Source organism: Amblyraja radiata, chromosome 12 (assembly GCF_010909765.2).
Source record: "Amblyraja radiata isolate CabotCenter1 chromosome 12, sAmbRad1.1.pri, whole genome shotgun sequence".
Taxonomy (NCBI): domain Eukaryota; kingdom Metazoa; phylum Chordata; class Chondrichthyes; order Rajiformes; family Rajidae; genus Amblyraja; species Amblyraja radiata.
Genome location: NC_045967.1, coordinates 3211141 through 3237488, shown reverse-complemented (window position 1 = coordinate 3237488; position 26348 = coordinate 3211141). Strand labels below are relative to the sequence as shown.

The window sequence follows — 26348 nt, the reverse complement described above, 5'->3', positions numbered from 1 at the left end:
ACTGATCATTAGCTTTTTTTTTTAAACACCACAAATGCAATAGTGAAATCAAAGACCACATCAGAGGCAACAGGAAGACACCCAGATTAAAAATTAGGATGGCAAAGCATTTACATTTTTCTTACTGTCTTGATAGATGGAACCTAAACAGGGCACAATTTCATAGTTATACACAAAGTTCTAGAATAACTCAGCAGAAGATACACAAAATACTTGAGTAACTCGGCGGGTGAAGTAGTTACTCCAGCACGTGTTTTGTTTTAAACCAGTATCTGCAGTTTCTTAGTCTCCATAATCTCTACGTTTGCACTCCAAAAAGAGTCCAAGAGGAAAAAGAGTCCAAGAGGAAAACAGACACAGAAAAATCATGAACTGTTTTCCGAGAAGTAGATGACAAGAAATGTTACTTTACCAGCAAAAATATCAATAAACGTTACTTTACCAGTAAAAATATCAATAAACAGATTTTAAGGTGACTGGAAAAAAAGACAAGACATTTTAATGATGTTTTAACTGTACATTGCAGCCATCAGGAGTGCCACTGTTTGGAAATGTGACAAAACCAAATTTAACAGGAACAGTGAGGAACAAACTGGACAAATACTTCAAAAATATGGAGCAACGTGCAGTGATGTGCTATGACAACATAGAAAGAGGGAACATAAATATAGATGAAAAAGATCCATTTATGTATGTTATCAAATCAGATTTAAGCAGCACAAGGCAATGAAAATAAACTAAACCTCATCGATATTGGTAATTAACAAATAAAGATAAACCCAATAAAGCCGAGTTTCTCTGAAAACATATTAGTCATTCAGTACTTCGATGACACATCGCTTCCGGAAAAAGATAAAGATAGCAAGTTAATAGTTACCCCAACTATTTCCCTCATTGTATTCGAGAATTCCGCAATAACACTGCCTCGGTAACCCGTTGCACAATACACGGACTTTGAGAACCACCAGAAAATGATGGCTTTAATAAGACCACGACTCGAGTCTGAGCAACCCTGGTTGGTACAGCACTTCCCCACCCATCCAGGTGCAGAGACTTCATGTCCAGGTACAAGCTTACTACTGGTACAAGCTTACTACTAACACATCGCAAAACACTAGTTCAACAAACGGTTCCGCCGTTAACTGCCCAGTTGTCAGGCCTAATGAACAGTAAACGCCTCTTATTATCAACAGTCCCGCCCCGGAGCAGGCTCTTTAAAGCAGTTAAAGACAGCTGCCGTGTTGTCCGTTGGCTGCCTCCAATGTCGATCAAGTCAGCTGTTTCCGCCATCACGTTCAGTTGCCTCAAGCCGGACGAGTTACAGAAAATAGACGTATCCCTCCGCCACTCCTTATAAAATAAATTTACGTTAGGCATTAAATCCCTTTTTTTTAAGGAATGTTATTGTGGGGAAGCGATTGAGCCAAAGAGATCTAGCCATAGCCATGGTGGGTTATGAGGGGAAAGGGAGAGGGTAAAGGGGAAGATGTGGAGGATTATTTGGCGGTGGGCGGGTTGAGCGCGGGTGGTGAGGAGGCGGGCCGGCGTGCCCCCTGAATGGCGATCGGAGCGTGTGGCGCTCGGGCAGCGCCAGCATCAACATCAACCAGGCGGCCGTCTACATCGAGCCCGGGCAACACCAACACCAGGCGGCCGTCCACAGCGAGCTCGGGCCGTGGGTAGCGTTAATACCAGCACCAGCCGACCGACCCCAGCCAGCCCGGGCCCAGCCTCAACATGTCCGACTGCAGCCGAGTATCGCAGCTCGAGTGCGGTAAGTGTCGCCGCCTGTGTCCCCGCTCTCCCTGGCGGCGGCGGCGGTGGTGAGAGGAGATAGAAAGACATTATTTTAAACGCGAGAGCCGGCGCCCTGTTTGACTTTCTTCCTTTCTCTCCCCACCTCACCCGGCAGAGCTCTACTACTTGATCGCCCGCTTCCTCCTCGCTGGACCCTGTCAGAAATCGGCGCGGGTAAGTCAAACCCATCACTTTTTCAAACTGTATATGTATTTTTTAAACATATTTATTTCATTCTCGGTTCTTTTCGCGCAGGTCCTGATCCAGGAGTTGGAGGAATATCAGGTAAAAACACTGCGAGGCGGATTTGTTGTTGCTTTCACCGGCGCTTCCTGCTTGACTCACTCACTCTTCACATTTCCATCCTCTAGCTGGTCCCTCGGCGTCTGGACTGGGAAGGGAAGGAGCATCGGATGAGCTTTGTGAGCCTGGTGAGAGTTAACAAAAGCGCTCGGCAAAATGAAACGGAAGGAATACAAACTTTTTTTTATTGCTGTATTTTCTGGAGGAGTTAAATCTCCCGCAAAAAAAAAAAAAAGCTGCCTTTAAAGAAAATCTCTTTACAAATAAATGGTATCAACAAAAGTTTAGTAGCTTTTCGCTTGATAGCCCCCTTTGAAATTGCGGCAGTTGTACACAAAAAATGCGAGGTGAAATTATAACTACAATGAATTAGAACAAAGCAATTTTAGTTTAATCAAAATTATTATGGTACGTTTATTGTGGTTTGGGAGTTAATAGGTTATGGAGGGATACTGCGATTCGGTCCAATCGGGGTGCGCCTCTGATTTGCTGCCGCGGTACGGTGAAATGTGACGGCGTCTCTCATAGGCGGGTTGGCAAGCAGGCCTGACACAGGAAACTAATGTCGATCACGTCTGAAAATTCATTAGTTGCCTTGGACTGACTGCACATAAAAGACAGCTGGAATATCTTATGGCAATGACCTTTTTTCCCCTCTATTAGTTACCTTTAAATTTACGTAGAAACATTTAACAGATATTCTAAAACTAATGATGTGTGTTAGTGATTATCCACCTCATTTCATTAATAATCGAACAAATAATAACAGTTTAAAATGATGCAAATGTGAATGTAGAGCTGTTTGGAAGCAAGAGATTTTTCTGCTCAGAATCTGACCTATTTCTGACACTTTAACATGGGATGCCATAAATCATTCAGTGAATAACTGAATATGTTTCTTGTCATCGTGTTAAGTGTGTTCATATTCATTGGTTAAAAATGAAATTTATCAATTGATTGTATCTTTCTTTATATGCTTTCATTTTATTTGCACGTGCTTTAAAGGAAAGTTTTGTGTTGTCTTGTAGACTAATTATTTAAAAGTAATAGATTTTCTGTAGTCATTTGGACAAACTCGAAAGTTCTAAAAAAAATTATCAGTGTGAAGAAGGGTCCCGACCTGAAATGTCAATTATCCATGTTTTCCAGAGATGCTGCCTGACCCACTGAGTTACTGTCATCTTTTGTAAACACTAGCATCTGTAGTTCCATGTATCTCATAACAAAATGATGCTTTAATACCATAATTGAAGTTTCAGCAATGTATAAAAGATGTTGGTAGCAGGTATTAATGATCAATTACATATAACAGCTATTAATATCATTTAGTAAAACATTTATCCAGAGATGCAAGAAAATGGAATGTTTTAGTATATTGCTGACTAGGTATGAGCCCATACTGAAGATGCCTAGGTATTTCGCTCCGTAGTATCAGTTATTTCTCCTATTTGCAATCAATAAACTTGCATCCATTACACTTGTCTGTTATTAGTCTGATTGAAGCAGGATTTTTTCAATTGGGATTTGTAGATATGAGAGAGAATTGTCCCTTTATCGTGCCATTCCACACGCCATAGCTGGATCCTGTCCTTGATTTTGGCTTTAAGTTTTGACGTTTAGTTGTCCAATGTTAGTCATATAACTAAAATGAAGCCGATACCAGGTTCTTCTAAATCTTGTAATGACAAACAATGTGTTGTTAGCGCAGTGGTAGAGTTGCTGCCTTACAGCGTCAGAGACCCGGGTTCGATCCTGACTACGGGTGCTTGTCTGGACGGAGTTTGTATTTTCTTCCTGTGAATGTATGGATTTTCCTCAGGGTGCTCTGGTTTTCTCCCACATTCCAAAGACTTGCATATTTGTAGGTTAATTGGCTTCTGTAAATTGTCCCTAGTGTATAGGGTAGAACTAGTGATCACCAGTCGGCATGGACTTGGTGGGCTAAGGGCTTGGTGGACCACGCTGTATTGCTAAGCTAAACTAAGACTTGGATAGGAATGATTTAGAGGGATATGGGCCAAATGCAGGCAAATGGGAATAGCCAAATATGCCAACTTGGTCGGCACAGACAAGTTGAGTTGAAGGCCTGGTTCATGCTGACTTGTTGCAAGATAGTTGTGCATAATATCAAAGCCAAGAAAATGCTGTTTTATTCTGGGGCCCATTTGTAGCAATTTAAGAATTGATGAAATTGTGCCAGTAATTTTCAGGCAATGATTGAGCTCAGTATATAAGATTACTTTTAAGGCATTGATGATTTATTAAGAAGTGCACACAATCTTTTTGAATTTCATGACTTGCCTCAATTCCAACTAAAGAAATCCCTGATAGAAAATATTATCTTCATGCATAGGTCTAAAAAGTTCACTGAGCAAACTCTACTTTTCTTTGCTTTTGTGGATTTGGTAATGCCAGTACCATGGACTCCACCTGATGCTAGAAAGAAAATGGTTGACCCCCAAACCTCTCTGGTGATTTTCATAGCATGCATGACACTTTTGAGTTTGGTGGCTTTACTTCCGGTAGTTTTGTGTTTGAAAAATGAGTCTGTGTTATGGCCCCTAAGTCATTGTTTGTCATTTCAAGATTTGGATATTTAGGCCACTACTTTTGGCATCTTTTGTTTGCTCTCCTGAGTTGCTGTTTGCCCATTTCCACAGAAAAACCATCCGAATACTAACATTTTCAGTCTTTTTAGATTGAAGAAAGTGCAGCAAGTTCTGATTCTGTGCTGCATTCATTACTTGGACAGAAGGTCAGCTTATGGATCATTTATTTTCCATGGTGCGCACAACATGCTGGAGTAACTCAGCGGGACAGGCAGCATCTCTGGAGAGAAGGAATGTAATCTCCAGAGATGCTGACTGTCCCGCTGAGTTACTCCAGCATTTTGTGTCTACATTCAATTTAATCCAGCATCTGCAGTTCTTTCCTACACATTTCTTTTCCATGCTTGTACCATGTTCTCCCTTGGTACTAGTGTGAAGAAAACTGCAGTTATGGGATGTGGCATTGTGTCTTCATCTGCAATCAGCGTTAAAAACATTTCACTAGAAGAAGAATTTTTGATCTTGGGCCCATTGAGGTGGCCAATATTTATCTTAAAGAATGCAATATTACTTTGGAAAGGCAATTACTTTGGAAAGACAAATCACTTAACTTCCAGGACTGAGATGTTGATCAATAAGATCTGCTGTATGGCAGTGAGTATGTATAGTGTCAAGAATTAAGACTCTACAGGTTCTGCTTATTGTCTGCAATGTATTCTTGGCATCCCATTGAAGGGAAAATAAGGTTTTCAACGTAATTGTTTTGTCAGAGACATAGATGTCTTGCATCCCAGCATTCATTAAGCACATGCTGGGCAGACATGTACACATGGAAGATATCTGCATCCTCAAGAATGTACTATATCAGACAGTGATCCAAGTCAAAATATAACTGAAGTAGTGTTCCATGCTCCATTTTAAAGATATTACCAAAGAATAGTAAAAGCCTCAAACATTAATAATGATAAGGAGGAGGTAGCTGTTGACGGTATTTGGTTGTTGGTAAGGATGTAAATGATCAGCTTCAGCTCCATTGTAGACTACAGCACCATAGCAAGGACACAGAATTATTGGTCACCCTACTTGATTAATCAATATCAATTTTGGTGGTTGTACATATGGTAAACTCTTTTTTTCAGAATTAACTTGGTTAGTCACCATTAGAAATGCAGTACATGCTATGGATTCCTCAGAGCTTGTTAGCTGTACATCTACCATCTACAGATGGAAGGATGCCAACTGATTATTCTTGTGTAAGCAATTGGATATTGTGAATTGTGAACTAAATTTCCTTTTGCCGTGGCTTTTAATATATTTTGTTATAACTATTTTGTGACTTCAAAACTTTCCTTGCAAGTTAGTACAAAATTATATTTAGATTTAAATTTTATTTTTGTTCTTTCCTTTATAATGCTGATATTCTGGGTTATATTATGGATTGTATAGGATAGGCAAAAATAAGCTTTGTGGCTTCAGCCTATTCCTTTTTCGGTAATTGATTATGTGAATGTTGTGTGAAATGGATACAGTGTTGGTTCATATTCACACAGATTGTAAAATATTTGTTCTTTGTTCTTTTTAATGTATGACCAAAATAAACCATTCATTCATAGCAAAGCAATAAATGTAAGCCAATATTTTGAAAACTAATTTTTGAAAGTATTGTGGAACAGGAGAGCTGCAGATTATTTATGTTTGTATTTACCATGTGCTTTAAATGTTTATTCTTAATTTTTATATTTGGATTATATTTACATTCCCAATGACTGCTCGGGTACAATGCTACTGTGCACCAATTAGAAACCATTTAACAAAGTATTTGAATGTTGATTTTAGGTATTAGCCAACAAACATGTATCTTCAGATCACTTGCTGCAAATCTGTCAACGGTTTGGCCCCCTGTTGGATAAGGAAATCCCACCCAGTGTTCCTGGAGTGCAAACCTTACTGGGAGTTGGGCGACAGTCATTGTTACGGACTATAAAAGGTAAATAAAATGGATGATTCCATTTTAGGTTTCCTTACTGATTTTGGCAATGATGGTGGAGAAGTATTAAATGAGTTCTGAATTTAATTGTTTTGGTTATTTCATAGAAATGTTTCTGGTCTGTTGTGCGTTGAACCTTATTTTTCTAGGAAATCTATGGATGGGTTACTAAAGATAGAATCTCATTGGCAAAAGCAGATTATTTAAAAGCACACGGATGCATGTCATTATTATACCTAATTTGCACAGACGTTTGAGATAGTTTGTGGTCTTGATAGAGCTGGGAATTGGCATTTCTCCATATGTCTGTTCACATTACGTCAGTGATAGATAATGGTTTTTTTTCCGTGCTTTATTTAATGTAGCGGCAGATTCCCCATTCTTATCTGAAATTTGGGCTAGTATATTCATGTGCTTGGAGGGTTTGTTTTGGTCTTTTGCAGTAAGGTGTGGCCTCTGAACATCAACCCTAATTAATGTTACATTCAGAAGAGTAGTTAAGAATTTGAGTTGGTATTTTCCAACCATTTAGAGTATCAACCCTAAACGACTATCTATTTGTTCTACAAATGTTGCCTGGCTGCTGTTTAGTGTAATTAGAATGCTGGTTTTAGTATGCTTTAATTACCATGCAAGCCACAAAACATACTGCTGTGGAAATATGCCATTGTTCCTTTTTGTTGTTTGGATAGAATTTAAATCTTAACATCATTGGGGGTAGCTTCTTGCATTGTAGCAGTTTAAGAGGTGGTTCACCACGATCTTCTCAAATGTACAAATGCAGGTTTTGCCAGTAAAACATGTATACCAGCAATTGGGTTAAAAAAAGTTTTGGTGTTTGTTTAACCTACAGATTGCAAACATGTAGTGTGGAAAGGTTCGGCCTTCGCTGCTCTTCATCGTGGAAGACCACCAGAACCTCCTGTGAGCTACGGAAAATGTCCAAATGCTGGTAAATTGGAAATATATTGAAAATTTGTTCCAAAAACCACCTCTGGTTGGTACATCTGTATTATTTTTGCATTACAAATTAAAAGGTAAGGTAAAATTAAGTGAAGGGTCTTGACCCAAAACATCACCCATTCCTTCGCTCCAGAGATGCTGCCTGTCCCGCTGAGTTACTCCAGCTTTTTGTGCCTATCTTTGGTTTAAACCAGCATCTGCAGTTCCTTCCTACACATTAATTTCACTATGATGGAATGAAGGTTAAGGATCCCCTTATAATGAGCAAACAAAAAAGTGCTGCAGGAACTGTGGGGGGAATAGACCAATAACGTTTCAGATTAGGGCCCTTCCTCAGACCTATGGATTGGTATTGAGTGAGTGGAGGGCTGCACGTTTGGACGAGGTGATATTGGAGTGGAGAAGTCGAGACGGTCAATGGTCCTGCAGCATTTGGAGATGAAAAGGATGAGAGAGGGCAGAAGAATGGTGGGGCAGTCTAAGAGGAGGAGGAGTGTTGGGGGCTGGAGAAGGTGTTGTCCTTGCCAGAGACAAAGGCATGGTGCTGATGAACGAAAAGGTCACTGATGTTGGGCTCAGAAAATGTTGAGGTGTGGGCGTTGTGTACAAAGGTTATGCCTCTGCTGAGGACAGGCTGTTCAGCATTGGAATGAGGGTGGTCAAGGGTGATGGGGTAGACATGATAGGATGGGGCTGAGGGCAGACACAGTTGAGAAGGGCAGAGGGCTGGCAGGGCTTAGGAGGGGTACTGTGAAGGGAAGAGGAGCTCGGAGGAAAGGAGGGTGTATGGGCTGATGTAGGAATGGGTGTTAGGGGAAGTGGCGTGATTAGCATCAGGGAATGGTTGGTGAGACCCAGTGATGTTGAGGGCCCTGGTCTGGACAGTGGGACCTAGCAGAGCGAATGGTCCTGGCCTGTGGGTGACCAGGGAAGTTGCAGGAACTGGTAGTGGTGAAGTCTCAGTGGCCTGGAAGTGGCTGGGAACGTTGCATGAAGAAGACTCCTGACCCAAATTGTTGTCTGTCCATTCCCTCCACAGATGCTCCCCGTTCTGGCGAATTTATACTTTGTACAGTCCAGTCACCATTAGGAGGCTATAGACTAGTCTCACCAATATCCTCTTACTGATTTTTTTAAAGTTGATTTTATGTCTTGATCTTCTAAGCTAACATTTCTGACTGAGGTATGGACCTCATTCTTTATTAAGCGAATTGTCCCGGAGTCCTTTTTCGTTCTGTATGTTTATCACATACTCTGAATTATTCAGTTCTCATCCTTGAGCACTGAAATGTCTCTAATTGCCATTGGATTGTGCCCATTTATTTACATTTGTCATTATAGTATTTGATCTTGATAAAGAGCCTTCCAATTTTGTAATGTTTCTGTTTTCCCCACTGACTCTGCACACTTGAGTTTGTATGTTTCATCTCTTACATGCACGATGTAAGGTCCAGGGATTCCCTAAGAGTTTTAGCTCGGAGGAATTAACTCCGCTTTGAGCTCATGGATGTAATGCAGAGGCTCTATAAGGTGCAGGTCAGGCTGCATTTGGGCACCCTATCAGAGGAAGGATGTGCTGGCTCCTGGGAGGGTCCATAAGAGGTTTGCAAGAATGATTTCAGGAATGAGTAGATTAACATATGATGAGCGTTTGACAGCACTGGACCTGCACTTGCTGGAGTTTAGAAAAATGAGAGGGGACCTCATTGAAAAGGCACAGAATAGTGAAAGGCTTGGATAGAGTGGAAAAGAAGGAATTTTGTATTTATTTTTTGTCGGGGATGGGGCCCTGGTACGTATTGAGCAAGGATTGTTCGACGTACCCGACAAAGAGGCAGGCGTAGCTGGGGCCCATGCGTGTGCCCATAGCTACGCCTTGTATTTGGAGGAAATGGGAGGAGTCAAACATGAAGTCATTGAGGGTAAGGACCAGCTCCGCTAGACGGAGGAGAGTGTCAGTAGCTGGGTATAGGTTGCTTCTCTGGTCGAGGAAGAACCAGAGGGCTTTGAGACCATCCTGGTGGGGGATGGAGGTGTAGAGTGACTGGATGTCCATGGTGAAGATGAGGGGGTGAGGGCCTAGAGAATGGAATGCGCGGAGGCGGCGGAGAGTGTCTGATAGAGTGGATGTGGGAGAGCCTAGGACTAGAGGCCATAGCCTCAGAATTAAAGGACGTTCTTTTAAGAAGGAGATGATGAATTTCTTTAGTCAGAGGGTGGTGAATCTGTGGAATTCTTTGCCACAGAAGGCAGTGGAGGCCAAGTCAGTAAATATATTTAAGACAGAGATAGATTGTTTCTCGATTAGTGTAGGTGTCAGATGTTATGGGGCAAAGGCAAAAGAATGGGGTTAGATGGGGGAGATGTGATGGATTATCATCTTGCTTGGAATAATATATTAAGCTTGATAGAACAAACCAATCTGCTTGATAGGTTCTATTTCTGAGTCTGCCACCAGTGCACTATGGCTGCCAGTGTGTAATCTGTAAAATGCACTGCTGTGGCTTGTGTTCTTGGAAGGACAAGAGCAGTCGGCATATTTGAATATGCACGTGCTTTTTTAAAATTTAGTTTATTGTCACGTGTACTGAGGTACAGTGAAAAGCTTTTATTGTTTGCTAACCAGTCAGCGGAAAGACTATATGTGATTGCAATCGAGACGACCACATGACAAAGGGAATAGGGAATTAGAAATTGCATAAATTAAGTACAGGTGCACAACCTTTTATCCGAAGATCCAAATAACGAAAACCTCCGAATAGCGGCCATTTTTTCGGTCCTTGAAGAAAGGTCCTTGAAAACGTTCACCGAGGGCGGCCCGCAGAGGTGACAGCGGAACCTCCGGTCGGTCCTCGAAGAAAGGGGAACTAAATCCCCATTCATAAAAGAGAAGATGAGGGTATATTGCGCGGGAGGGTTAATAATTGACAATATGCTGCTGCCTGCCCGCTGAATTAAAAAGTTCCCACGGTAGACTCACGATATACAGTGTTTCGTGAGTCTTGCGTGGGAACTTTTTAACTCAGCGGGGCAGGCAGCAGCAGATTGTCGCTCGCTTCAGTATCACCCCACCTACACCCCTCTGCTTCCCGGCCATGTGTGTGACCCCTTCCCTCCCCTCTCCAGCTCCCCGCCCATTGCACCGGCGCGGGGGCTTTGCACTGTCTTCACGTCGGTGATTGCAGCAGGGCAGTGCCAGTCACCGGAGACGTCAGGACCAACGGGACACCGACCACCAGGCCCACCGCAAGCACGGAGATCCCAGAGACCCACAGCCAACAGCAGCCCAGCCCAGCCCCACTCCAACTACAGAGGAACCTGGGTTGCGGATGACGGGGCGCAGCTCGGGGCGTCGTAGGGGCCCATCGGGGAGCGGCCATGCAAAGCCACGCCGGGAGATGTAGGGCCCTGCCCCGGTCTTGATGTTGGAGCCCCCGGCGGGCGCTAGCAAGTCCGCGGCAATTTACAGCCGCGCCGGGCGTTGTAAGCCCCCCCCTCCAGGTCATTCTCAACCTCTATGATGTTTGCTCTCAACCCCGTAATTCGGGCGGGAGAAGTCACCGCTGCCGGTGCCCCGCAAAGCAGTCTCCCACCGGAGACCCGCGAGCTCCCCGTGTCACCATCCACCGGAGTCGGGTCGCAGCAGCTCGCCCCCGCAACTCTCCACGCTCCGAAGCTGGCTAGCTCCACGGAGGTAGGTCCGTAGGTCCACAGCTCCCACCGCCGCCCACCGACCCCCAGGCCCACTGCAAGCACGGAGATCCCAGAGACCCACAGCCAGCAGCAACTCCAGCCCAGCCCCGCTCCAACTCCAGAGGAACACGTAGGGGCAGAAGCTGATGGTGTGCAAGGTACGTCTTGTTCTTGGGGTGGCGGATGAGGGGGCGCAGCTCGGGCTGTGGGCGAACTGCCACTTGTCGCTGTAGCGGCCAAAGATCATAGAGGAGCTCCTCTATGATCTTTGGTAGCGGCCCATCGGGGAGCGGATTCCTCTGGAGTTGGAGGGGGAGAGGGGTATTGTGCTGTTTGATCGCCCCCTGCTATCCCAGGGACAGGGAGACACATCGGCTTTTTAGACTGGTGGGCAATCACTTCCAAAGTTCTGCCCACACAGTCAGTACACTTCTCCTACACTGTATTTCATACAAACATTTATTCTGCAAGAAAAAACGACATTGAAGACTCAAACTCGCGATCGAGTAACTGCCAGGATCAAGGCGCAAGCTCGCGACCTTGCGGATATGAGCCGAGCACTCTACCACTGAGCCAGCCATTAAAATCTACGCTAAAAAAATTCCATTCCGAAGACCGACAAATTCTGAATTACGAAAAGTGTCTGGTCCCAAGGCTTTCGGATAAAAGGTTGTGCACCTGTAGTATATTTTCTGCTATTATTTGTTTTTAATGCTTATTCACAAAAGTAAATGTTTCCAAGTATTTAGGAATTTTGGCTTTTTTAAGCAGCTTCTGGACTATTATTTTGGATTTTTAGACCAGGTTTATTAACTTCCCTCTTCTGTGTTAAAGGGTGATAATAAACAAATGGTTTGAGTTGAATTACTAGAGTTAGCCCCTGGCTATCTGACCTAAACATGACATGTCAGTTAGATGTATGTTCTGCTTAAACAACTGAGTTTAGGACAGGACTGATTAGTCTAACATTACTGTAATGTGAACATATGTTCTGGGTGGTAAGCTCTGGGGAAAAAAAGTCTTAAGTGCTTGGGTTTCACTTGGGTTTTAGTTATACTACTCTGTGGGAAGGGAAGAGATTCTTTTGGGATCTGGTTGTGGGTTTTTTAAAGTATTCACTGGATACAAGTGAGGTACAAGTTAATTGGAGGATAGCAAATATACCGCTTCCCTTTTCTCATGGTAGTTTAGTTTTAGTTTAGTGTATTGTTGCAGTGAACAACTTTTGTTGCGTGCTCAGGCCAGGTGTCAGCTCTTCCTCATACTAGTCCTTTCAGCATAAACCCGCAGGTGAACACCAGGCCATCATCTCCCAGACTGGTACTGATCTAATCATCTCTGACAATCTCCCCTCCACAGCCTCGAACCGTCTAGTTCCCCAGGCCCATACTTCCTGTTTCTATCTCCTTGCCAAAATCCACAAAGAGGACTGCCCTGGCAAACCTATTGTTTCTGCCTGATACTCACAAAGCTCATCTCCAAATAACTTGCTTGCATCTTGTCTCCACCCTTGTCCTGTCACTTCCAACCCGCATCTGAGACACCTCACATGCCCTTCAACACATCAGTAACTTGCAATACTGAGGCCTCATCTTTACTATGGACGTCCAGTTTCATTACACCTTGATTCCACACCAGGAAGGTCTCTGGACACTCCATTTATTCCTTGAACAGAGATGCAACCCGTTAACCTTTACTAGCACTCCCCCACATATGGCCTCAACAATTTCTCTGAGTCCTCCCACTTCGTTAAAGGTGTAACCACGGGCACTCGCATAGGCCCCAGCTATACCTGCCTTTTTGTTATGAATTTCTTTTTTCTGAGTCTGACAAAGGGTCTCGAACCGAAACGCCCGACCCGCTGAGTCACTCCAGCACTTCGTGTAATTTTGTTTTTAGGGAGATTTTGCCCCAACTTTATAAAAAAATCTCAAGACCTCAACTGGTGTATTGGTCATTTAGGTATAAGGGGGATGCAGCAGAGATTCACCAGGATGTTGCCTGGAATGGGGTAGTTCAGTTGTGATGGGATTCTGAAGAAGCTGAATTGTTTTACCATGGAGCTGAGGTGGTTGAAGAACATGATTGAAAAAATATAACATTGTGGAATTACAGTGGCTTGCAAAAGTATTCATACCCCTTGAACTTTTCCACATTTTGTCACGTTACAACCACAAACGTAAATGTATTTTATTGGGATTTTATGTGATAGACCAACACAAAGTGGTGCATAATTGTGAAGTGGAAGGAAAATGATACATTGTTTTCAAATTTTTTTACAAATAAAAAACTGAAAAGTGTGGCGTGCAAAAGTATTCAGCCCCCCTGAGTCAATACTTTGTAGAACCACCTTTCGCTGCAATTACAGCTGCAAGTCTTTTGGAGTATGTCTCTACCAGCTTTGCACATCTAGAGACTGAAATTTTTGCCCATTCTTCTTTGTAAAATAGCTCGAGCTCAGTCAGATTGGATGGAGAGCGTCTGTGAACAGTAATTTTCAAGTCTTGCCAGAGATTTTCAATTGGATTTAGGTCTGGACTTTGACTGGGCCATTCTAACACATGAATATGCTTTGATCTAAATAATTCCATTGTAGCTCTGGCTGTATGTTTAGGGTCGTTGTCCTGCTGGAAGGTGAACCTCCGCCCCAGTCTCAAGTCTTTTGCAGACTCTGACAGGTTTTCTTCCAAGATTGCCCTGTATTTGGCTATATCCATCTTCCCATCAACTCTGACCAGCTTCCCTGTCCCTGCTGAAGAAAAGCATCCCCACAGCATGATGCTGCCACCACCATGTTTCACAGTGGGGATGGTGTGTTCAGGGTGATGTGCAGTGTTAGTTTTCTGCCACACATAGCGTTTTGTATAAAGGCCCGTTTTGTGGAGTGCACGACTAATAGTTGTCCTGTGGACAGATTCTCCCACCTGAGCTGTGGATCTCTGCAGCTCCTCCAGAGTTACCATGGGCCTCTTGGCTGCTTCTCTGATCAATGCTCTCCTTGCCCGGCCTGTCAGTTTAGGTGGAAGGCCATGTCTTGGTAGGTTTGCAGTTGTGCCATACTCTTTCCATTTTTGGATGATGGATTAAACAGTGCTCCGTGAGATGTTCAAAGCTTGGGATATTTTTTTATAACCTAACCCTGCTTTAAACTTCTCCACAACTTTATCTCTGACCTGTCTGGTGTGTTCCTTAGGCTTCATGATGCTGTTTGTTCACTAATGTTCTCTAACAAACCTCTGAGGCCTTCACAGAACAGCTGTATTTATACTGAGATTAGATTACACACAAGTGGACTCTATTTACTAATTAGGTGACTTCTGAAGGCAATTGGTTGTACTGGATTTTATTTAGGGGTATCAGAGTAAAGGGGGCTGAATACTTTTGCACGCCACACTTTTCAGTTTTTTATTTGTAAAAAAATTTGAAAACCATGTATCATTTTCCTTCCACTTCACAATTATACGCCACTTTGTGTTGCTCTATCACATAAAATCCCAATAAAATACATTTAAGTTTGTGGTTGTAACGTGACAAAATGTGGAAAAGTTCAAGGGGTATGAATACTTTTGCAAGCCACTGTATAGATGGGTTGTCTGCAGGAAACCTTTCCACATATCAGAGGTAGATAAATGTAGAGGATGCTTTTCGGGTAATGGGGAAGAGATTCCGAGGAGATATAATGGGAAACTTCTTTATCCAGATGGGGGTAAATACTTGGAATGCACTACTGGAGAGAGTGGCTGAAACTGGTTGTAGACAGTATTTTAAATTTGTCTAGGTGAATACTTAAATCATGTGCATTGAGGGTTACAGACTCCAGGTGCCCATCCATTAGTGTGACAAGTTGGGACAAATTAACTGTTTCCATGATGTACAGTTGCAAGAGAGGCTGCAGTGCAATAGAGAATGGCAACTTAGTTTGGATGTATACTTACAGGTATGCCAATTTTATCGTGCAAGTGAGAGATGTGTGCTATTTTGCTGACATGTTTGCATTTTACAAATAAAAGTTGCATGCAGAGAATATTTAAGTTAATTTTAGCTTGGCTATTATCTGATTTGTTTATCTTGATCACGAGACTCAGTAGAACTTTCTCATATTTATTTCAGTGAATATTATCACTTCGAAACAACTGACGGGATGTGGAAGACAGAGCCATGTTTTTCCTGTTGTGGCTTACCAGCATGTGAAAATGTACAAGAGGATACTTGGGCATCTTTCCTCTGTATACTGCATTGCATTTGATCGTTCAGGGAGGAGAATTTTCACGGTGAGCAGACCATTGAGCATTCAGTGTGAGCAATTCCATGGTGAGAAGACCAATGTAGAAAGTACATTAAAAATGGTCTTGGATAGTTAACTTGTTGCTTAGTGATGAGGTTAATCATTGCAACAACCTGGTCAATGTCTAAAACAATTTAAATTAATAAACTAATAAAAGTATTCTATTTGGGATATATTTGACAATACTATATGCATTTAGTATAGACTGGACATTATGTAACGGTGACTTCTGCCATGGAATTTTTGCCAAATTCCATGTCCCTTTCAGACCAAGAGATGTGACAATGCTGTGTACCTTACCTTGTGGTCATCACTCATGAAGAGTCCACCAGGGATAAATTGAGATAAATAGAGATAAATTGTCTTTATGATAGAGATAAATTGTCTTGTGCTGATCAGATGGCAACGTATCAACAAAGCTTATGTGGAACTTTAAATAATTTTGAATTTTAATGTGTATTGGTCAGCATGAGAATATGCTGCATGGGAAGGTTGAGATGAATTGCCCAGGTGCATTGAAATGGGCTAGCTCGAGAAAGGGGCAAAAGGGTTTATTGATATATATGGAGATGAAGAAAGTGGTTCTTGGAGTACAAACACTGGTGTGTCAACTAACGGATTTCTGCAATTAATTTAACATTCCAACTAGTTTCTCAAGAGAGGGAATTGAGGCTTTGGAGATACTTACTTCAGAAATGGCACTCATCTTGGGTTTTACCTTTTAATCCTACTATATATAAATCTATATATATATATTCATTTTAACATATGTTTCTAAAAAAATTGAAGTGTTTAAAGGAAATATAAGGTTTCATGGCTGCTGCAGTAGCCAGGGATTGCATTTTTAAAGTTTGAGAGATGTAATTTAATAAGGCGTAACTTGCTTAAATAGTAGATATGTGAAATTTCATTTTACTCTTTTTAGGGTTCAGATGATTGCTTGGTAAAGATTTGGGCCACTGATGATGGACGACTTCTGTCTACTTTACGTGGGCACTCAGCTGAAATTTCTGATATGGCTGTTAACTATGAGAACACATTGATTGCTGCCGGCAGCTGTGATAAAGTGATACGTGTTTGGTGCTTAAGGACATGTGCTCCTATTGCAGTACTGCAAGGACATACTGGATCTATAACATCTTTATTGGTAATGGATTTGTATCTCCCTACAGCATACTTATTTATATTTTTTTGTTTTATTGAACATAGTGGAAGATGTTACTTTGCATTTAACCATTTTCTCATTTATTTAATTCTTTAATAAATTTTATTGAGCCATCAAAAAATGGGTACAGATTATGTTGCCATATCCAAGCTCATTTTTTCCAAATGTACATATCAAAAAGGGACATTTGAGTATTATACAAACAATATGGACGGGCATGTTTATAAAAACAACACAAAAATAAATAAACAAATAAATAAATAATGAGGGAGAGAGCAAAAAATTAATAATATAAATAAATAAATACATAGGTAAAGTGCAGAAGGTGAAAGCAATTGAAGTAGGAGCTATTGAGTATGGGTGACAATCTTCTTGTTCTATTTTGAGCCAATTCAGAGGGATGTTTGAGGTGTCAAGCCAGCAAGCAAAGGACTTGATGGCGGAGGCTCAGTAATATCTGAAATTTGGAAGAGCAAGCCCGCCGGTAGTTTTTGATTTGTAGAGCTGATTTTTGTTTATCTTATGAGTTTTGTAATTCCGCAAGAAAGGTATTATTATCGAATCTAATCTCTTAATAAATGTTTTGGTAAGAGAAATAGGAATGTTCTGAATTAGATATAGTAGCTGGGGTAAGAAGATCATTTTAATGGTATTCACTCTTCCGAGTAAGGAAATTGAAAGAGTTTTCCAGAATTGGATTTTGCTTTTTAGGTTTGCTAATAAGGGAAGGAAATTGGCCTGTAGAAGGGAAGAGTAACGCTTTGTAACCTCAATCCCTAGATAGGTAAATTTATCTGTTGTTACTCTGAAAAAAAAATTCTCCAATGTATCTGAGGGAATGGTATGAACTGGCAACAGTATACTTTTATTCCAGTTAATACTGTAGCCTTTAAATGTACCAAACGGGTTACTTTTTTCCAGTATCTATATAGCTTTTTGAATCTCCATAACACGGAGATCAAAGTTAAGACCATTGCATTCTTCCTCACTCAATTTAGGGAGATTGCATTTATTAAGAAAGTCATTCATGGCAGGGGAGTTTGCGGTGCATCTAGGCGTATATAGGGTGGGATCAAACTATTTTCGCATTTATAAAATTAGCATTAAATAGTCTTCAAATTATTGATGCAATCTTTAAAGCATTACAGTAACAAGCCTTTTTTACTGGAATATTCATTTATAGATGAAGGCAGTTCGAAGAAGGATCCCATCTCAAAAAATCATCTAGCCATGTTCTCCAGAGATGCTACCTGACTTGCTGACTTTCCTCAGCAATGTCTTTTTTAATAAACCAGCATCTATAGTTCCTTTTGTCTTCATCTATACTGATCCATTTATCAGTACATGGTCCATAGACTTCTATGCCCTGACATTACGTCCCTGTCTAAATGTTCTTAAATCTGAAAAAGATCTGTCTCCACCACCCATTAAGGCAAGGTAATGTAGCTTCCAGCCACCCACTGGGTGAGAAGCTTCTTCCTGAGATCCCATCTAAACCAATACCCTCTAGTTTTAGATACCTCTGTAATGGGAAATAATTTTCAACTGTGCATCCTATCTGCCCCTCACGGTTATTTATACCTCTCAGGTTCTCCCTCAGTCTATTACACGCCATGGAAATCTTAGCCTATTGAGTGCCTCGTCATTACTGAAACATTCCAAGTAATATTCACTACATCCTCTCAGTACAATCACATCCTATAACACTACATATTACAATATTCCAGCTGTGGTCTAACCAAAGCTATATTATAACCTATCTGCTATTGCCCAGCCAATGAAGGCAAGTATCTCGTATGCCTTCATCATTGTATTCACTTGCAGGTATCATTGGATCTGTCCACAGAGATCCCTTTCTGCCTCAAATCTCTGGAAAATTGTTCCATTCATCGTCTATGAATGTCTGTCCAACGCTTGGCCTTATTGAGATTAAATTCCATCTATCAGATTTTTGCCTATCTTACCAACTCATCAGTATCATCCTGTAGCCAGAGACTATCTTCCTGAATATCACAACACTACCAATTTTCATGTCACCAGCAAACTTACTAACCTTACTTCTCACATTCATATCCAAATAATTAATGTATAAAACAAATTGTAAGCAGATTCCAGAGTTGCACCATTGGTCAAAGGTTTCCAGTCATAAAAGCAACCCTCTTATTACCAAGTTAATGTTAAACATAATTTGCCTTTGATTCTATGGGCTGCCTGTACGTTTGTTGGAATGAGGGGAAGAAGGAGCTAGAACGAGGGAGGCAGTGTAGAGCAACCCCCAGCCGAGTCACTGACATCTTCCACAAGGTGCACCAGCGAGCCCTTCTTCACCAGCTGCCGCACTGTCCAGTTGACACGGCTTTGGCCATTCCTCATCTTCCCCCTCCACCACCGCCTCCTTCTTCCCCTCAGTTGCCAACACCTGACTCCAGGGAGAAGGAGGATGCGGCAGTGGTCGAGGGGGAACTGACAAAGCAACTGCTGACAAGAAAAAGCTGCAGCTGATTAGAGGGGAGGGAGCCCCACAGTGATTGAACGCCTCCTGTCGGGGGAGGCAGCCGGAAGGTTGGCATCGCTCCAAGTACACAAATTATCCTGACTGCACATGACCTAGGTTGCAGTGTCAGGCAATGGTAGGATGACCATTGCCGGGTTGGAAGTTGGAGCCAGAGTTATACATCACAGAAACAGATCCTTTGATCCATCAAGGCCACTCTGACATGAAATTATAAAACCTCTGGGCTCAATTTGTTAAATCTCCTTTGAAATAAAAATCTAAATTTGCTGAAATATTTGCAGAATCGGGAATTTTGCAGGACCGCAATCAATACATCCATTATTTCTGCATCACTTCTTTTATTGCCCACACCATTTAGTTTGGGGGGATTTGGTAACCTTTAGTCACATTATTTTGCAAGTTTTTTTATAATAATCTATTTTATACAGTGTTTTAAATTCTTACTTTATTTCCTATTAATAATAACCCAGCCTCATTCATGAAAGGACCTTGGATACTATTTTTTAGGTGATTGTAGAAATGAAGGAGTTAAAAAAAAAAGTGGGTGAGGAATTGAGTTGATGCTTGATAATTCGGCCATGCAATTCAACAAGCATGATTGTTATGAGTGAAACTCAGAAGTGCAGAAGGATTTTAGATTACCTTAAGTTTCGGAAAGGTGGAACGAGAGAAGCTAGTCAAGAGCTTTTTGAAATAGTGATGTGAAAAGATGGCAAAACAATAAATGAAGATTTCAATAGCATTGAGCCGAGGCAGGCACATTGTCAATAGACCATAGACAATAGGTGCAGGAGTAGGCCATTCGACCCTTCGAGCCAGCACCGCCATCCAATGTGATCATGGCTGATCATCCACAATCAGTACCTCATTCCTGCCTTCTCCCATTATCCCCTGACTCCGCTATCTTTAAGAGCCCTATCCAGCTCTCGCTTAAAAGTATCCAGAGAACCGGCTTCCACTACCCTCTCTGTGTGAAAAGTTCAGGTGAGTTTGCTGAATCAATGAGTAAAGGGGTGTCAATTTCTGCTAACTGTTCTGAGTGACAAGGGTGATGTTGGTGCAAAGTGCAATTCTAATCTGTTTGGCTGGAGCTAATGAAATGAATAGAAACATTGAATGCTGGCAAGTCATGTCTGACTGAACTATCAGTTCCTGCAGGAGGAGAAATATGCAGTCACTTAAATTTAAACCTGACCGTTTTAGAAAGAAAACCTACAGATTAAAGTAGTCGTCATGAATCTTGTTTGTACTTTCAAATGTATTGATTCCATTTTTTGTACTTCAGTTTTGCCCTGGCACCAGAGGAACAACACGATACCTGACGTCTACAGGTGCAGATGGGACCATATGCTTTTGGCAATGGAATATGGAGACTATAAAATTTAAGTAAGTTATTTGAAAAATGTTCAGTCCTGTATTGTGGGAGTGACTCTTTTGGTTTACATTTATAACTTTTGGGTTTTTAGTAACTTATTTTTGATGAAGAGATCTGACCAATTTTATTCCTGGAATCTCTAAGCATTTCTTAGCTGAATAGAATGTAAAAGGTCTATGATAAAATATCATGGAAGTGGAAATGGAAGTGATTTCCTGTAGTCAAGTCAAGTCAAGTTTATTCGTCACATACACATACGAGATGTGCAGTGAAATGAAAAGTGGCAATGCTCGCGGACTTTGTGCAAAAAGACAAACAAACAAACAACCAAACAAACTACAAACAGAATGGAACATATTATTTTACATATTAAATATTGTGGGCGGAAGGAAAAAGGGAAAAAACAGCACTTAAAAAAAAAAGCAGTAGAGTGGTACAGTAAAAGTTAGTCCCTGGTGAGATAGGAGTTTACAGTCCTAATGGCCTCTGGGAAGAAACTCCTTCTCAACCTCTCCGTTCTCACAGCATGGCAACGGAGGCGTTTGTAAAAAGGCCTCTGTAGTAAATAAAACAAATTTCTATTTGGTTTCAGTTGTGAGGCAGGAAAATTTTTTTCAATATAGGCTTTCTTTACCACCTCTAGTCTGAGGGCATACTTTATTCTTGATATTATTTAATGCAAGTTAAAGCAACAAGTAGTGTGAGAGGAATGTTGGTCAGGAGAAGGTAGAGAGAATGAACTGTCTCCATTAAATAAACATAAATTGTTTACCCGCTCCAGAACCAGCAGCCATGATATAACATATCAAAGAATGCACAAGTACATTGGTAGTATTAGGAGTTTAATTTCCTATTCTTGTCAGTGTTTTTGTATTGAAACTATTATTCCTATTTCATAGTGAACTTCCAGTGAAATTTACAGATAGATCCAGGCCAGCAAGTCAAATCTCCTGCTCTTCTTTCAGTTCTGGTAAGCATTTCTTATTTTCGAGAACAAAAACATCTTTTCGAGTGCCCTCTTGCCATCACCACCCATTTCCCCCATCCCAAGAGATCACATTCCATCGTAAGGATGGAGGGAATGGATAATGGTCAGAAAAGTACACTCAAAAGGGTTTCCTTTGGCAACTGTGTAGAAAGGAACAGTTGCTGGTTATTTTAGCCAGGTTTTTAGTATAGCACTGAAGAGAATGTTCTTCAGAGCCAAAGGGGAGGAGGACCCATCTGACCAAATTAGCAGTAGTCAGGGAGTTATACAGCACAGAAACTGGCACTTCAGCCCACTATGTCAATGCTGACCATCAGTTACCCATCTACATTAATTGTAATCACTGACATTTGGCCTTCGCCTTCTATACCCTGGCATTTCAAGTGCTCATCCAGATACTTACTAAATTTACTAAAGTGAAAATGCCCACTTAGGCAGTGGATCCAGATTTTAACCACTAAATTCTTCCTCGAACTCTTAACTTTTTTTTTTCTAGTTTTTTTTGGATATCTCTGTTATGTGGAATAGTTTCCCACTATCTGCCCTCACTATGTCTCTCCCCATAACTGAAGTCCACCAATCCAGGCAATATCCTGTCTAACATAATCACATCTTTCATAAGAGTGGTGACCAAACCCATGCACGGTACTCCGACTGCAGCCTAACCAATGTTTTTTAATGTGTAGGGAAGAACTGCAGATGCTGGTTTAAATCGAAGGTTGACACAAAATGCTGGAGTATCTCAGCGGGATAGGCAGCATTTCTGGAGAGAAGGAATGGGGACTGAAGAAAGGTCTCTACCTGAAACTTCACCCATTCCTTCTCTCCAGAGATGCTGCCTGGCCCGCTGAGTTACTCCAGCATTTTGTGCCTACCACTGTTTTTTAATGCTCTATCACAACTTACGTGCTCTTGTATTGCATGATCCAGCTCATGATGGCTAATATCCTGAATACCATCTACACCATCTAAACCATGTTGCCACCAAAAGGATTTTGGTACATAGAAACATAGAAAATAGGTGCAGGAGTAGGCCATTTGGCCCTTTGAGCCTGCACCGCCATTCAATATGATCATGGCTAATCATCCAACTCGGTATCCCGTACCTGCCTTCTCTCCATACCCCCTGATCCCCTTAGCCACAAGGGCCACATCTAATTCCCTCTTAAATATAGCCAATGAACTAGCCTCAACTACCTTCTGTGGCAGAGAATTCCAGACTCACCACTCTCTGTGTGAAAAATGTTTTTCTCATCTCGGTCCTAAAAGACTTCCCCCTTATCCTTAAACTGTGACCGTTTGTTCTGGACTTCCCCAACATCGGGAACAATCTTCCTGCATCTAGCCTGTCCATCCCCTTAAGAATTTTGTAAGTTTCTATAAGATCCCCCCTCAATCTTCTAAATTCTAGCGAGTACAAGCTGAGTACACCAACATCCTTCTGTTCTTCAATATTCTATCGGGCCCCACTATTCATTATGCCAGTGCTATCTTTATTAGTGCAATGCCTCCAACATTCCTGGATTAAATCCCTATCATTGCTCTCCACATTTTACTATCTTCCTTACTATCAACAACAAATTTATTATTGGGTTAGAATAAGAATAAGAATCTAATTGTTCAAATTCATTTGCTTTGTTTAAGATTTTACTTGCAATTTACAGGGGGGATGTTTATAGCAACTGGAAGTACAGATCATGTGATTAGGGTTTACTACTTGGGTTCCGGTTCGCCAGAAAGGATTTCTGAGCTGGCATCACATACGGTAAGATGCTAAACATTAAGATCACAATTAGTATATGTTACTATTACATAATTCTGTTGTCAAGTTAGTTTTACTAAGGAGGAAAGTTTACTCATTAACATGCCTCTCCTTTTATTCAAAGAGTGCATAAACGTTGCATGATTTGGCAACGCATTCCCTTAAAACATTTAACTTATTTTCAAATAGTATCAGTTCTGTAGCAATACATGTGGGTAAGCATCCACGTGAGGCTGGAGGAAAATATGTTGCTTATTAGGTACATCGTTAGTTTTTGCATTTCATTCTTTCATGGTTGGACTTAAATTACATCTCGGCCTAATTGTCAGCATTAGCATTTAATTTTATTCTAAATCCAGAAGGGATAGCTTAGGCATGTGCCCTTCTTTTGAGGAGACTTGCTGCATTCTACAAGGGGCTGGACACTGACTGATTAAAAAAAAAACTTCAATGCCATCTGAGAATATAATGAAAACATGAAATCCTACAGGCCACAAACATGTTTTTGTTTACATATGGATTGTGAGAAAAATAGTCTTATATAAGTTTTCAATTTAAGTCTTAATTTGTGGGATGAAAAGATTGATATGTGTTGCCTTTTTTGAGTTCATTGACATTTTTCCATTTTCGAATAAAAATAATTAAAATGTTAAAATAACATGATATACCACAAAATGTGAGAAATTACAATTAGGTTTACAAAATTGATGAATGAAATGTTTGGTGTAATTACTTTGTGGACACTGCAGTAGGAATGTACTTGTTTTGATGTCATTTAGTTCTTATTTTTACCTTTTCAAAATTGATTCGTACATTCTTGCATAAAAAATGAAAAAAACTTGTGAATTAAATACTGGCAATGATTACATTTGTCCATATTTGGGCATGTGCTTTTTGCAGCTTTATCCTCTGCTATCGTCCCAAACCCCCTGAGGTATACTAAATTGGCTAGTATTTCTCTTTAAAATAAAATGTAAAGCTCTTATCTCTGATTATCGATGCCTATAATTGTGTGTAGCTCTTATTTGTTTTTTTAACCTACTTGGCTACCCTTGACAAGCTAACATTTGGAATGAAGGCACATTTGTGTAACTAGCAAAAATGCTGTAAATACAGAACTTTTAGAGATTTCTGCGGTATTGACACACTTCCAACCATGTACAGATTAGAGCTAACTGATGGGTATTGCATTTCTTGTCGCACAATGTTTCCTGAATAATGTGCAACTGATTTGAATTGTGGAAAGGACCAACATCTTTTACTGTTTGTCTCATTCTTATTTAGGATAAAGTTGTCGCAATTCAATTCTGCAACAATGGTCACAGGTAAATTTATGCTATAGTGTTAGTGGGGTGTATATTTTGCCATGCTTGCTTATTTCATTGAAATTAGAAGTAAAATGAGAAACATTTTCTTCTCTATCAGTAAACATTGGCTAACAGCATACTAAATGGAAGTTTCCTATCTTTATTTGTTGTCGCCCTTTTCTCCAAGGTTCCTCTCCTGTTGTCATGCATCCTTTCATTTGAACCCATCTGTGGGATTCTGCCAATTCTAGTGCCGTCCGTGACTGTTGAGTACTCAATGACCTCCTTCAACATGGGACATGATAAAGAAAGTAGAAACAGGCCACTAGGTTATTTGTGTCTGATCTTTTATTTCTACACTACTTTCCTAGATGAGGCCTACATTCATTGATCTACATTTTTTAGATTTTGTATCTAAAAATCAATTGATTGCAGTTTCGAAATATTCTGGCTGACTGAGACTGCATAGCCACCTTGGGTTACAGAGATTTACCACTCTGGTTCACCAGACTGATTCCTGGGATGTCAGGACATTCATATGAAGAAAGACTGGATAGACTCGGCTTGTACTCGCTAGAATTTAGAAGATTGAGGGGGGATCTTATAGAAACGTACAAAATTCTAAAGAGGTTGGACAGTCTAGATGCAGGAAGATTGTTCCCGATGTTGGGGAAGTCCAGAACAAGGGGTCACAGTTTAAGGATAAGGGGGAAATCTTTTAGGACCGAGATGAGGAAACCATTTTTCACACAGAGAGTGGTGAATCTCTGGAATTCTCTGCCACAGAAGGTAGCTGAGGCCAGTTCATTGGCTATATTTAAGAGGGAGTTAGATGTGGCCCTTGTGGCTAAAGGGATCAGGGGGTATGGAGAGAAGGCAGGTACAGGATACTGAGTTGGATGGTCAGCCATGATCATATTGAACGGCAGTGCAGGCTCGAAGGGCTTATCTCTAACCTGAAGGGATGGTCATAGAAACATAGCCAATAGGTGCCGGAGTAGGCCATTCGGCCCATCGAGTCAGCACCGCCATTCAATATGATCACGGCTGATCATCCACAATCAGTACCCCGTTCCTGCTTTCTTCTCATATCGCTTGATTCTGTTAATCTAACTCTCTCTTGAAAACATCCAGTAAGAGTAAATTGGCCTCCATTGCCTTCTGTGGCAGAGGATTCCACAGATTCACAACTCTCTGGGTGAAAAGGCTTTTCCCCATCTCAGTGCTAAATGGTGCAGCAAGTTTTTTCCCTTAATTACAAGACTGTGACCCTTGGTTTTAGCCAGGGGATCATAAATTCTGTATCAGAATAAGTGAGTGGACAAAGAGTTTGCAGGTGGGGTATAATGTAGGAATATGTGAGCTTATCCACTTTAAAAGGAAGAATGTAATTTGGGGTCCTTATACTTGAAACAAAGGGTTGACTTCATAATCAGGATGCTAATGAAACGCTCGCCTAAATAGTAAGGGGTGTGGAGTATAAAAATACTAATGCAATTTTATCAGCCGCCAATGAGCCTGCACCTGGAATACAGTGTACAGTTTGACTCCATAGAACATAGAAAAGTATAACACAGGAACAGGCCCTTCAGCCAATAATGGCTGCACTAAACATAATGCCAAGCTAAATTAATATCATCTGTCTGCAAATGATCCATA

General features: G+C 41.1%; 1 protein-coding gene across 5 annotated transcripts in view; it reads left to right on the top strand.

The window, feature by feature from the left end:
• Positions 1-1528: 1528 nt before the first annotated feature.
• Positions 1529-26348, top strand: part of brwd3 (bromodomain and WD repeat domain containing 3) — a 114986-nt gene continuing 90166 nt past the window's right edge. For 4 of the 5 annotated variants that reach the window (XR_004413582.1, XM_033030113.1, XM_033030114.1 and 1 more), the window contains exons 1-12: positions 1529-1774; positions 1913-1971; positions 2053-2082; positions 2169-2228; positions 6486-6636; positions 7490-7588; positions 15403-15563; positions 16503-16724; positions 20543-20643; positions 21532-21602; positions 23285-23385; positions 24667-24707. Coding sequence is in view for 4 of the 5 variants with exons in the window: in XM_033030113.1 (XP_032886004.1) it covers positions 1738-1774; positions 1913-1971; positions 2053-2082; positions 2169-2228; positions 6486-6636; positions 7490-7588; positions 15403-15563; positions 16503-16724; positions 20543-20643; positions 21532-21602; positions 23285-23385; positions 24667-24707 (1133 nt within the window). In the remaining variant the exon portion in view is untranslated. Of the gene's footprint in view, positions 1775-1912; positions 1972-2052; positions 2083-2168; positions 2229-6485; positions 6637-7489; positions 7589-15402; positions 15604-16502; positions 16725-20542; positions 20644-21531; positions 21603-23284; positions 23386-24666; positions 24708-26348 lie in introns of those variants that run through there. The other variant, XM_033030117.1, reaches the window with a different exon arrangement.